General features: G+C 49.0%; 7 protein-coding genes across 7 annotated transcripts; 2 read left to right on the top strand and 5 right to left on the bottom strand.

Moving 5' to 3' along the window:
* Positions 1–18: 18 nt before the first annotated feature.
* Positions 19–1471, bottom strand: B0H65DRAFT_459438 (uncharacterized protein). Its single transcript, XM_062826459.1, is given in 5 exon segments — positions 19–240; positions 886–1014; positions 1033–1116; positions 1162–1271; positions 1287–1471. 5 exon segments carry the CDS (start codon positions 1364–1366, stop codon positions 26–28), a joined length of 618 nt encoding a protein of 205 aa, XP_062685202.1. The 5' UTR covers positions 1367–1471; the 3' UTR covers positions 19–25.
* A 556-nt stretch (positions 1472–2027) lies between these two features.
* Positions 2028–4009, bottom strand: B0H65DRAFT_139312 (uncharacterized protein). Its single transcript, XM_062820906.1, has 4 exons — positions 3725–4009; positions 3317–3657; positions 2925–3262; positions 2028–2876 (listed from the first exon to the last, which is right to left on the bottom strand). Exons 1-4 carry the CDS (start codon positions 3786–3788, stop codon positions 2234–2236), a joined length of 1386 nt encoding a protein of 461 aa, XP_062685203.1. The 5' UTR covers positions 3789–4009; the 3' UTR covers positions 2028–2233.
* On the top strand, positions 3633–4270 carry B0H65DRAFT_459452 (uncharacterized protein). Its single transcript, XM_062826460.1, has 2 exons — positions 3633–3668; positions 3725–4270. Exon 2 carries the CDS (start codon positions 3822–3824, stop codon positions 4053–4055), a length of 234 nt encoding a protein of 77 aa, XP_062685204.1. The 5' UTR covers positions 3633–3668; positions 3725–3821; the 3' UTR covers positions 4056–4270.
* On the bottom strand, positions 4232–4610 carry B0H65DRAFT_459456 (uncharacterized protein; the record flags this gene model as incomplete). The annotated part of the gene is made up of 3 exons (XM_062826461.1): positions 4232–4306; positions 4358–4485; positions 4601–4610. The coding sequence occupies 3 exons, from the start codon at positions 4608–4610 to the stop codon at positions 4232–4234; spliced, it is 213 nt and encodes a 70-aa protein (XP_062685205.1).
* A 1102-nt stretch (positions 4611–5712) lies between these two features.
* Positions 5713–7909, top strand: B0H65DRAFT_489780 (heterokaryon incompatibility protein-domain-containing protein; the record flags this gene model as incomplete). Its single annotated transcript, XM_062827721.1, has 3 exons — positions 5713–5943; positions 6001–6531; positions 6587–7909. Coding segments are annotated over exons 1-3 (2058 nt in total), but the record flags the coding sequence as incomplete, so codon positions are not given.
* Positions 7910–8614: 705 nt separating this feature from the next.
* On the bottom strand, positions 8615–9355 carry B0H65DRAFT_440740 (uncharacterized protein; the record flags this gene model as incomplete). Its single annotated transcript, XM_062825482.1, has 1 exon — positions 8615–9355. The coding sequence occupies one exon, from the start codon at positions 9353–9355 to the stop codon at positions 8615–8617; it is 741 nt and encodes a 246-aa protein (XP_062685207.1).
* Positions 9356–10753: 1398 nt separating this feature from the next.
* Positions 10754–11373, bottom strand: B0H65DRAFT_459479 (uncharacterized protein; the record flags this gene model as incomplete). Its single annotated transcript, XM_062826462.1, has 3 exons — positions 10961–11373; positions 10849–10904; positions 10754–10775 (listed from the first exon to the last, which is right to left on the bottom strand). The coding sequence occupies exons 1-3, from the start codon at positions 11122–11124 to the stop codon at positions 10756–10758; spliced, it is 240 nt and encodes a 79-aa protein (XP_062685208.1). The 5' UTR covers positions 11125–11373.
* Between the last annotated feature and the right edge of the window lie 842 nt (positions 11374–12215).

Genomic DNA, 12215 nt, shown 5'->3' on the forward strand with positions numbered 1-12215 from the left:
GCATTCTTGTTTGTATTCTATATACTTAGGATTCTAATTTACTACGTTTTATTGCTTCCTCCACTATGTTTTCTCTTTTCCTTTTCTTCTGTCCCTGTTTTGGTAGGCATTCCTTATCAATAACCACTCCTGTTTGCCCATTACAACCGTGAACATCCGACGTATGTGTAAGCCACGAAGCGAGGTCATTAATCTGGATATTCTCCCCTTCTCCCTTACATTTTGGACAATCGAATGGCTCTATGTGACAAGGGCAGTGTTCTGGGCTTGGAACAGTAGTTCAATTCAGCTAATAAACTACTTTGGTCTCGAAGGCCTTGTTGATCCTCTCAACCTCCAGGGGAAGGCTGTGGCTTCAAGGCCTTCTTATGCCAAAGGGAAACGGTACGTACTTGAGGTACGTATCAAGCCTTGTCGCCTGAGGCTTTAAGGCATCTATCTAGCAGCCAGCATACATGTGGATCTTCTGAATGCCTTCATCCATTCTCCATCTTCCTTCTGGCGCTGTCCTTCATCTGGGTGCCCTGCTTCTTGCTTGGTTGGCTGGGGTTGCTTCTGGGATGACTGGGGATTGTCTCATGGTGTTTCATCAGCGTCTTCGGCAGTTTGATGGTTGGCTCGCTAGCCCGATGGTATCGAGAGGGGTTCGGGTAAGCAGTGCCAGTGGCCGAGGGTCCGGCCGCGGGTCCGGCCGCGGGTCCGGCCGAGGGTCCGACCGAGGGTCCGACCGAGGTGAGTGTTGCGGCCGGATGCCACCGGGCATCTCGAGGCTAATGCCAGGCGTTGAGGCTCTGCTGAGCCTTGTGACCCTAACCCCTGGACTGTGGGCAATGTCCGTGTGACACTCTACGATTCTGTGATACTTATTCATATGCCTTGACAAACTGTTTCCGGCATAGAACAATTGGCCGCATCTTAGACAAGGAGCGGATTTCGACTTGGTAGTTGTAGCCATTGGTTTGGGTTTGACGATTGACTTAGTGAAGAGAACCGGAGTATTGATGAAACCATGTACTCTTTCGACATGGTTACTCCACTCCGATGCCCTCTCAATTCTATACTCCTCCTTTCCTTGCCGCTGACATTCAGGGCATGAGAAAGGTTCAAAGGTCGTTGCTGTGAAATGGACGCTCCGATGGTGTCTACTGAGGTTACGTCAACGAGTGAAGCTTTGTAGGCAGAGAAGACATGTAGAGAGCGTGGAAGCTGCTTTCATATGTTCGGAGGCTGGTTGCTCCATTTCCTGAGCAATCCCTTCTACTTCTCCGTACCTATCATTCAGATACGCAAAAAGCATTTCCGATACTGCAAGCCGCTTTTGGGTAGTTTGGTCAGAACCACTGTCGGTCGAATTTGGAAAAACCATTTTCGTAGCGGTGTCGGAAACCGGATCTTTGGGGTTCAAGTATCGACCAATGATTGTTGCTGCAGGTAAACTGGGACCGAAGGAGCATCTGAAAGGATTTGGAGGGGGGGCTGGCATATCTTCGGTTGACAGGCCACGAGCCCTAAGGGAATCAACTTCAGCGAAGTAGTTTTCTCGAGCCTGCTTGACAGCCAAGTTTGACAATACCGTCCGTAGATCTCCAATTTTTGCGGTAAGTTGCTTTACCTCTCTATTGTCTGCAGAGAGTTTGAGCTCTTCCCGGAAGTGACGACGCTGTGCGCGAAGTGCTTTCATATCCTCGCGATTTTCAAACGTTTCTAGCGTAGCCGCTGTCGGGTAAAGCGGTGCTTTGTCATCCCTGCGCAAGGATGCGGAGGCTAATAGCTTGAATAGCTTGGAATCGTCTTCAGATGTACCATCGAAAACGAATGACATCAAATTGTGTGGAATATGCCTCGCTTGATAAGAGGTTTCGAATGTTTTTGTGTTATGGCTCAGGATGTGGTTTCGAATAGCGGATGTAAGTGTGACAAGGGCAGTGATCTGGGCTTGGAACAGTAGTTCAATTCAGCTGATAAACTACTTTGGTCTCGAAGGCCTTGTTGATCTTTTCAACCTCCAGGAGAAGGTTGGGCTTCAAGGCCTTTTATGCCAAAGGGAATCGGTACTTGTCGCCTGAGGCTTCAAGGCATCTATCTAGCAGCCTGCATACATGTGGATCTTCCTGAATGCCTTCATCCATTCTTCATCTTCCTTCTGGCGCTATCATTCATCCGAGCGCCGTGCTTCTTGCTTGGTTGGCTGTGTTACTTCTGGGATGACTGGGGATTGTCTCATGGTGTTTCATCAGCGTCTTCGGCACTTCCATAGTTGGCTCGCTAGCCTGGTAGCGTCGAAAGGGGTTCGGGTAAGCAGTTCCCGTGGCCGAGAGTCCGGCCGAGGTGAGTGTTGCGGCCGGAGGCCACCGGGCATCTCGAGGCTCATTCCAAGCGTTGAGGCTCTACTGAGCCTTGCGACCCTAACCCTGGACTGTGGGCGATGTCCGTGTGACACTTGGTAAGAGGTTTCGAATGTTTTTGTGTTATGGCTCAGGATGTGGTTTCGAATAGCGGATGTAAGGGAACCTTGTGTAAAAATTGTAAGCAAAATAGTAAGGGAAACGGGTAAAGGGTTCTTACCATCAATTTTATTTCCACTGCCGATTCGCAGCGCATAGGGCCGGAGAGTGTTTCTGTTGCCCGCTACCAACCATGTCCGGTTCCAAAGTTCCAGATATTTGTAGTACTTTAAGGGAAAGATAGGCTTTTCCTGCATCCCATCCTTCCACCTAAGTTCAATGCAATCAACATCTTCCAAGTTTGGACGCTGAAGTAATTCGTCGAAGGACGAAAACTCTGTTTCGAAGGCATCATCATGTAGAGCTTGAATAGCTACAAACGTAACTAAACAAACGATCTGGCATGGTACCATAGTAGCAGAAAAGGTCACCCTAGAAAAGTGTTAGTTTGGATCAACGGTTAAAGGCAAGAATACATACACATCTGCCCCCTTATCAATTTTGTTAGCCGATAGCTTGTTTTGATTGATCGTGATCTCAGCAACAAGCCTTGACTGCTTTGTATCCGGGTCGCGAACGACAAGTAGCTTGACTTGTCGATAAAGCATGTTCTCATAAGTGCCGGGCCGAAAGCCAATGCTTCCTATAAGCACCAATGTATGAAAGGCAAGACGACATCTAGGATCACAGGGTATATCGACTGCGCGTTCCCACAAAGTGCTAAGAATAAGCAGAACATTGTCTGTGGTGGCTTCGGTTTTCTCAAATGTTTGTCTGCATGAGAGGTTGAACTTTTGTGCAAGAGTTGATTGGATCCACTGTGAGGAGAAATGTCAGTACACAGTATTGGTATAGGTAAGGAGGGAATCTACCTGGATAACCTCTCCACGGGCCTTCCCACGGTTGCCAAGCAATGTCCATTGTTCGGAACCTTCGTCTGAATCTTCATTTGAATCATGATCCCTTCTCTTCGCGAGCACTACAGCATCAGCTTGAGTTACTATATGCTTCCATAAAGCAATAATAGTCACTACTGATTGAACTGTTGGTACCTGCTTCTGTTCCTCGGTACCGTCTATACACAGACGCCTGCATCTTGCATAGCGTGTATAGTCGGCCAGAAAGCTCTTGCAGATAGCAATGGACTTTTTCTTGTTTCGACACACACCAAACCAAACCTTATCAGCCTCTTTTTGTGTTAATTGTAACACATCTGTGACAAATCTAAAAAGCGTTAGTACGCAATATTAAAGAAAACAGCAAAATGATAAGGTACATACCTATTCCATAGACGCCACGCGCGTTCTCGCTCGGCTTTGGTCTTCTTACAAAGCGAACGCTCATGTGTTGTTACCGTAAATTCGTCGACGTCGGCAAATGCTCTTCTTTTCCGTTCTTCGACGTCGCGTTCAGTCGGCGGTATCGGCGGTTTTCGTAGCTCCATCCCTTCCGTATTGCATATGGATGGAGTGCGATCGGCACCGTGAGACTCAAACAATACCCTCTCAAGCTGCAATGGCTTACGAGCTCAGCATGTTTGGGAGGAGAAATCAATTAGAAAACTCGGAAGGAGGGTTTCATATAAAAACCAACGCAACCCTCGCAACGTAGGGGCCGTAATTCATGCGGTAGAATCAACGGGGAAGAATGGATATACAATGAATGCAATTAGAATGGGACAGAAGTTTGCTTGTTTGGTTCGGTCGGGAATCCGAGGGTAAAGACACAATTTATATCTTGAGGCCCTTCTAACTCGCCTGAAGCGATATACGTACGGAGAAAAGTGTTCACCAAAGCCAACCACACCTTCCAAAAGCCAACCACACCTTCCAAAAGCCAACCATACCTTCCTGGTAGATGTACTAAGTATATGGAATAGGTGTCAGGGGTAAATAAATGGCAGGGATAAGCACCTTGTGTAGTGTATGCCTAGCCCATTCAGCTGGGCTTGGCGTAAGTGGAACGGTGCACTCGATGGCGAAGGCAATGAAAACGGTTGCAAGAAACGGCGGCGGCGTTTTTGGCTGAGTCATCCAAACCCCTGTAAAAACCTCCTCCCATAGATAAGCCACCGATATGTCTGCTTATCTATGGGAGCGGGAAGGACAGGAAACGGGTCTTTTTAATCACGTGGTAGGGTCAAAAAACTGAACCACCAGCTCCCATATCCATATCGTTCGGACGGAGGCAAGACGGTAAGTGGGGAGGAGGCGCTAAAAAGATGAATATAATTGGGCGGATTACGAGAAAAGTTGACCGTCCTGATACTGCCGCAAGATCTTTTACACGGGTAACACCAAGATTGCACTCGGTTAGAAGACCATTCCTGATTGGTTCCTAGTACTCCTCGGCCCAGTTATGTGTAATGAATGGATAAGGTTCTACGAAGAAAACTAGCTCGCATAGCGAGGAAGACTTGCTTGAGTCTGTTGTACGACACCCATGCGTCGCCTGCGCCCCCTAAGGCGTTACCCCACACTGTCGGCACTAGCCACGTAGACGGCGTTGGAGCCGTCGACTAGGTGTCCATACTATCAGAACGTCTGGGTGGAGACCCAGACCCGTATCTTCGGGCGCCAGGCCCGTAACAGACTTCAACGAAAGCATTTCTTTGGTAGTATGGACAGCTATTTTATGTCTTACTGTCAGTGCGATCGCCGCTTGGCGTCGGTTCTATGCGCCTATAGGTCCCAAAGGAAATGAAAAGGAAGGCATCAATGCATTGTCCGCTCAAGGACACTGGTTATCGCAACGCCTGGTTGTTGACAGCACTGGCAGCCTAGGCTTTACTGCAATTTGCAGGTTCCACTCGGATTTACAGCCCTACCCGCGCCACGGCCCTATAAGTGGTGCAAGCTACCAGGCCGCTACTGGTACACTATTGCCAACCCTGTAGACCCCGTGACAGAAAGCCACGACCCTCGCCCAAGTCGAGTTATTGATTGGCGCCCTGAAGTCTCTAGGTCTAGAATGCCTAGCCTCAAAAAAGAAATGTCGTTTGGGTAATTAACATGTAATTGGGAGGGAGCCGCCAGCCATCCTACGCCTGACATGGTGAAACAGAAACAGACTCAACACGACGCCTCATGCTCCACCATAGCCTTGGGAAAACATAGTGCTCCAGTTTGTTTTTATTTTGTCCTCGGGAGCAGGATAAAGGAATCTCCAGCATTTTTACAAACTCAATCCACTGATCGTCAACTGTATAGCATTCGCTGCCTCTAGGACAACACGATCATCCTCGAGTGCCTCATCTACGTCGCCTCGCTCAAGACCTTCGTTCCCTAAAGCTACGATGTCTCAACGACTGCACAATACGGAGGGTTGGGAAGACGATAAGGGCCAAGAGCAGTCTTGCCCTGCACCTCTGCAACAAATCCCCGCCGCCACCGCTATGTCCGCTACCCGTATGCCCGCCCCCGGGCTCCCAGCCGCTCCAGCTACCGGTTCCGCCGATACAGAGACGTCCGCTAGCGTGGATAACACGAAGCAGGTGAAAGTAGGTTTACTTCTTTTCCCCCTACGACATTTCAAAATAACGCTAACACTTATAAAGAATCTATATTATAAGTTTCCCATATCACGTAGCCATATTCGCTTGCTTCAACTATTGCCGTCTGAAAACGAGGACGCCGCAATACACTGTCGGCTCTTCTGCACCGCACTGGACTCAAAAGGCACCGCATTGGACTCAAAAAGTACTCGTCCGTACGAGGCCTTGTCCTACGTGTGGGGCTCCGAGGCCAAGCCTTGTTCCATCTCTATAAACGGGTGCGACTTGCCCGTCGGAGAAAACCTTCACGCAGCACTGTTACATCTTCGAGATCACTCCATTGAACGAACTATATGGATAGATGCCATTTGCATCAACCAAGATGACCTAAAAGAAAGAGGACACCAAGTTCAATCTATGGCGAAGATTTACGCTAAAGCAAGTCACGTAATTGTTTGGCTTGGAAAGGAGGCAGCCGGTAGCGACCAAGCGCTCGAAGAAATACTCATCGCAGCCGAGCTGCCTACAAAACGATTAGACAATAAAGCGGGAATCCTTACACTGCTTGAACGACCGTGGTTTCAGCGCATCTGGGTAAGGAAACCGATGTCAAAGTATCATGACTAAGGAAACTGACAGATTGATGCAGGTGCTTCAGGAAGTTGCCGCGGCTCGCCATATCCTGATCAAGTGTGGTTCTACTGAGATTGACGGATTTGCATTCTGCTCAGGCCTGAAAACATTGAACCTGTCCAATGAACTCCCCGCAGACCTGTGGGCTCGAATCCTTTCGGTAACTTACCTCATAAGGGGCGCAATCTTCCGGCCCAAATATGTGACCAGTCAGTCAGACAACTTTTCTCTTAACATACGCCCTCTGGGTGAACTGATAGAGATGTACCATACCCGCAAAGCTACGGATCGTCGCGATAAAGTATATGCCTTACTCGGTATGAGCTCTGATAATACAACCGCAGCAGGATTATTCGCCGACTACGATATTTCGTGGAAACAACTCTTCAACAAACTCATCCACTTCTTCCTACCTAAATTAGTCTCTGTAGACTGTTCGGACAATAAGGAGATTGCCGTCATTGAGGGCAAGGGCTGCATTCTTGGCGAAGTGTCCTCGGTCAAGAGAAATGCTACTTGGGAAGACAGACAAGATGTGGCCATTACTTGGAGTAATGCCCCCAGCTATATTTGCGTGAAGGAAGCATGGGGTTCTTGCTGGACCCTCCCGACCACAGTAAAATCCGTCCAAAAAGGAGATGTCGTCTGCCTTCTTCAAGGGGCGCCGAGACCCACGATCCTCAGGCCATGCATCGATCACTGGGCGGTTATAATGATTGCAGTTTCCCCAGCAGGCGATTTACAAGCTACGACCGGAGATATCAAACAATCGATAACAGTCTTTCCACATAATTTTCTACTTGTCTGGGATTGGGATATAGATCCAAACAAGCAGCAAGATAAAAACAACCACAACTACTTTGCAAACATTCCAAAGCATTCAAAGACAGGGTTGGAAGGTTGTCGAAATGCGGCGACTAGGATACGGAATGTCAGATTGGCATTACAAGAGGTGAAACAGTATGGAGTTGCAGTGAATAATCTTCGGGAAGAAACGGCGGTTCTTGAGAGGGTATTGAGGAGCATGAGCAGCCTAAAAAAGACTTGCCTAGGTCCCGAGGATTCAGAAAAGGAAGATGCAAAGGAAACAATGGTAAATCAACTTATTGAGGACAAGGGCCAATGGACGCTTCTATGCTTGGCGGCAGGAGGCGGGCATCAGACGGTCGTAAAATTGCTTCTCGACACTGGCAAGGTCAACTTGCATAAGGAGGAGCTACAGACGCCGCTGTGGCTTGCGGAGCAAAAAGGCTATAAAGCGATCGTTAAGATGCTACTCGATACTGGCAAGGTTGACGCAGGTACTAAGGATAATAATGGACAGACAGCGCTGCATCGAGCGGCGATAACTGGGCATGAGGTAGTCGTTCAGCTACTTCTTGATACTGGCAAGGTTGATGCAGGTGCTAAGGATGAGAATGGACAGACAGCGCTGCATATGGCGGCAGAGAAGGGGCATGAGGCGGTTGTTAAGCTGCTTCTCAATACCGGCAAGGTTAACGCAGATGCTCAGGATAGGGATGGACGGACAGCGCTATTTATAGCGGCAAAGAATGGGCATAAAGGGGTAGTTAAGCTGCTTCTCGATACCGGCAAGGTTGACGCAAATGCTCAGAATAAAGATGGACGGACAGCGCTGCATATGGCGGCAGAGAATGGCTATGAGGCGGTTGTTAAGCTGCTTCTCAATACCGGCAAGGTTAACGCAGATGCTCAGGATAGGGATGGACGGACAGCGCTATTTATAGCGGCAAAGAATGGGCATAAAGGGGTAGTTAAGCTGCTTCTCGATACCGGCAAGGTCAACGCAAGTGCTCAAGACCAGTTTAGAAAGACAGCGCTGCATATGGCAGCGAAGAATGGGCATGAGGCGGTTGTTAAGCTGCTTCTCGATACCAGTATGGTTGACGCAGATCCTAAGAATACGGATGGGCAGACAGCGCTGCATATGGCGGCAGAGAATGGGCATGAAGGGGTAGTTAAGCTGCTTCTCGATACCGGCAAGGTTGACGCACATGCTCGGGATAAGGATGGACGGACAGCGCTATTTATAGCGGCAAAGAATGGGCATAAAGGGGTAGTTAAGCTGCTTCTCGATACCGGCAAGGTTGACGCAAATGCTCAGGGCTGGTATGAACGGACAGCGTTGCATATGGCGGCAAAGAATGGGCATGAGGCGGTTGTTAAACTGCTTCTCGATACTGGCAAGGTTGACGCAGGTGCTAAGGATAAGGATAGATGGACAGCGCTGCATAGCGCGGCGAACTATGGGCATGAGGCGGTTATTAAGCTGCTTCTCGATACTGGAAAGGTTGACGCAGGTGCTAAGAATCGGAATGGACAGACAGTGCTGCATATGGCGGCAGGGAATGGGCATGAGGCGGTTGTTAAGCTGCTTCTCGATACTGGCAAGGTTGATGCAGATCCTCGGAACTCGCATAAACGGACAGCGCTGCATATGGCGGCGATAACTGGGCATGAGGCGGTTGTTAAGCTGCTTCTCGATACCAGCAAGGTTGACGCAGATCCTCGGGACCAGTATAAAGGGACAGCGTTGTATTCGGCGGCAGGGAATGGGCATGAGGCGGTTGTTAAGCTGCTTCTCGATACCGGCAAGGTTAACGCAGGTGCTAAGGATTGGCTTGGACAGACAACGCTGCATAGGGCGGCAGAGAAGGGGCATGAGGCGGTTGTTAAGCTGCTTCTCGATACCGGCAAGGTTGACGCAGGTGCTAAGGATACGGATGGACGGACAGCGCTGCATATGGCGGCAGAGAATGGGCATGAAGGGGTAGTTAAGCTGCTTCTCGATACCGGCAAGGTTGACGCAAATGCTCGGGATAAGGATGGACGGACAGCGCTATTTATAGCGGCAAAGAATGGGCATAAAGGGGTAGTTAAGCTGCTTCTCGATACCGGCAAGGTTAATGCAGGTGCTAAGGGCCAGCTTGGATGGACAGCGCTGCATATGGCGGCGATGAATGGGCATGAGGCGGTTGTTAAGCTGCTTCTCGATATTGGCAAGGTTGACGCAAGTGCTCAAGACCAGTTTAGAAAGACAGCGCTGCATTGGGCGGCAGAGAAGGGGCATGAGGCGGTTGTTAAGCTGCTTCTCGATACCGGCAAGGCTGACGCAGATCCTCGGGACCGGTATAAACGGACAGCGTTGTATTGGGCGGCAGCTTTTTGTGTTGTTATTTTCAACGTCTACTTCCGCCTCCAGTAGGGCATGAGACGTGCCACATCGGTGAATCTAGCGTACAAAAATAGGAGCATTGCCCTGGCGCGCCCCTGTGGCGCCCAGTGCCTTAACTGTCCACCAAAACCATTAATCCGAGGGCAACCCGAGGCCTATTACCAGTGCAAATCACGTGTTGCCCATAGTATAAACGCGGCCCAACACCTCCAATCGAATCGCCCAGTTGTTACGATGCACCAGCTCACGTAGTTCCGTATCGCGTAGTTGGGTACAAATGAATAAATAACTAAAGCTAAAGAACAGAAGAGGGAGAGATTGAGAGCTGGGCTCTAGAGTGCATTCTTATATGGGATGAGCCCAGATTCTGCCAGCCTCTACCGTCTTCCTGATGGGACAAGTGGCGACTGCAGTACCCATGTCAGGGTTGCGGGATCCCCATCGTCACAAGAATAAGCAGAACATCGTCTCTTGTGGCTTCGGTTTTCTCAAATGTTTGTTTGCATGTGAGGTTGAACTGTTGGGCAAGAGTTGATTGGATCCACTGTGAGAAGAAATGTCAGTACACAGTATCGGTATGGGTAAGGAGGGAATCTACCTGGATAACCTCTCCACGGGCCTTCCCACGGTTGCCAAGCAATGTCCATTGTTCGGAATCTTCGTCTGAATCTTCATTTGAATCTTGATCCCTTCTCTTCGCGAGCACTACAGCATCAGCTGGAGCTACTATTGTTGAAGCAGACTACCGTCTCGGCAATCGATCCACACATGGACCTCAGTCATGTATATATATATCGAGGGTCTCCCTCTCATCATGCACCTACTCTCCTTTAGCTCTTCAGTCAATCAATCAAGGAATTCTCTTGCCGATCCTCTGCCCCAAATTCCCTGTGCCCACTCATGTGCTCCAACAACTATATGCTTCCATACAGCAATAATAGTCACTACTGATTGAACTGTTGGTACCTGCTTCCGTTCCTCGGTCCCGTCTATACACAGACGCCTGCATCTTGCATAGCGTGTATAGTCGGCCAGAAAGCTCTTGCAGATAGCAATGGACTTTTTCTTGTTTTGGCACATGCCAAACCAAACCTTATCAGCCTCTTTTTGTGTTAATTGTAACACATCTGTGACAAATCTAGAAAGCGTTAGTACGCAATATTAAAGAAAACAGCAAAATGATAAGGTACATACTTATTCCATAGACGCCACGCGCGTTCTCGCTGGGCTTTGGTCTTCTTACAAAGCGAACGCTCATGTGTTGTTACCGTAAATTCGTCGACGTCGGCAAATGCTCTTCTTTTTCGTTCTTCGACGTCGCGTTCAGTCGGCGGTATCGGCGGTTTTCGTAGCTCCATCCCTTCCGTATTGCATATGGATGGAGTGCGATCGGCACCGTGAGACTCAAACAATACCCTCTCAAGCTGCACTGGCTTACGAGCTCAGCATGTTTTGGAGGAGAAATCCATTAGAAAACTCGGAAGGAGGGTTTCATATGAAAACCAACGCAACCCTCGCAATGTAGGGGCCGTAATTCATGCGGTAGAATCAACTGGGAAGAATTGATATACAATGAATGCAATGAGAATGGGACAGAAGTGTGCTTGTTTGGTTCAGTCGGGAATCTGAGGGTAAAGACGCAATATATATCTTGAGGCTCTTCTGACTCGCCTGAAGGGATATACGTACGAAAACTGTTCACCAAAGCCAACCACACTTCCCAAAAGCCAACCGCACTTCCCAAAAGCTAAACACACCTCTCACAAGCCAACCACACCTCCCAGTTAGAAGTACTAAGTATATGGAGTAGGTGTCAGGGGTAAATGGCAGGGGTAAGTACCTTGTGTAGTGTATGCCTAGCCCACTCAGCTGGGCTTGGCGTAGGTGGAACGGTGCACTCGACGGCGAAGGCAATGGGAAAACGGTTCTAGAAACGGGGGCGGCGTTTTTAGCTGAGTCATCAGCTGAGTCATCCAAACCCCTGTCGAAATCTACAAAAAATGGCTCCCATAGATAAGCCACCGATTAGTGGCTTATCTATGGGAGAGCGTACGGGATCCCGAGTTTTCCACTATCTATGGCCGTATGTGCTAGTGGTAGTCAAACAAGCAGCTTATAGGTAGGTGATGGTTCTTGTTGGCTACGTGCTTAGGTGGTACTTGCCGTTGCATTTTCCATGTCGATGCTACCCCTCATTGCGGACTCACTTTTCAGGTAGCAACGACAGACCTTGGTCGTCGTTCGTGTCGAGGTCCAAGGTGAATCGAACTTTCTATCTTGGATTATTTCTTTCTTGCTTTGATTTCTCGAGAATTTAGGAAAGTGCGGCCGACTTGTTGCGCGCACAAGCTCGAGCAGCCGGACTGGAGATTCACGTCGAACCAGGTGGTACAAAACCGATCAGACAATCACCTCAACAACACAACCGCTACATAGAACTATCACAGCC

Source organism: Neurospora tetraspora, assembly GCF_033439725.1.
Source record: "Neurospora tetraspora strain CBS 560.94 chromosome Unknown B0H65scaffold_2, whole genome shotgun sequence".
Lineage (NCBI taxonomy): Eukaryota > Fungi > Ascomycota > Sordariomycetes > Sordariales > Sordariaceae > Neurospora > Neurospora tetraspora.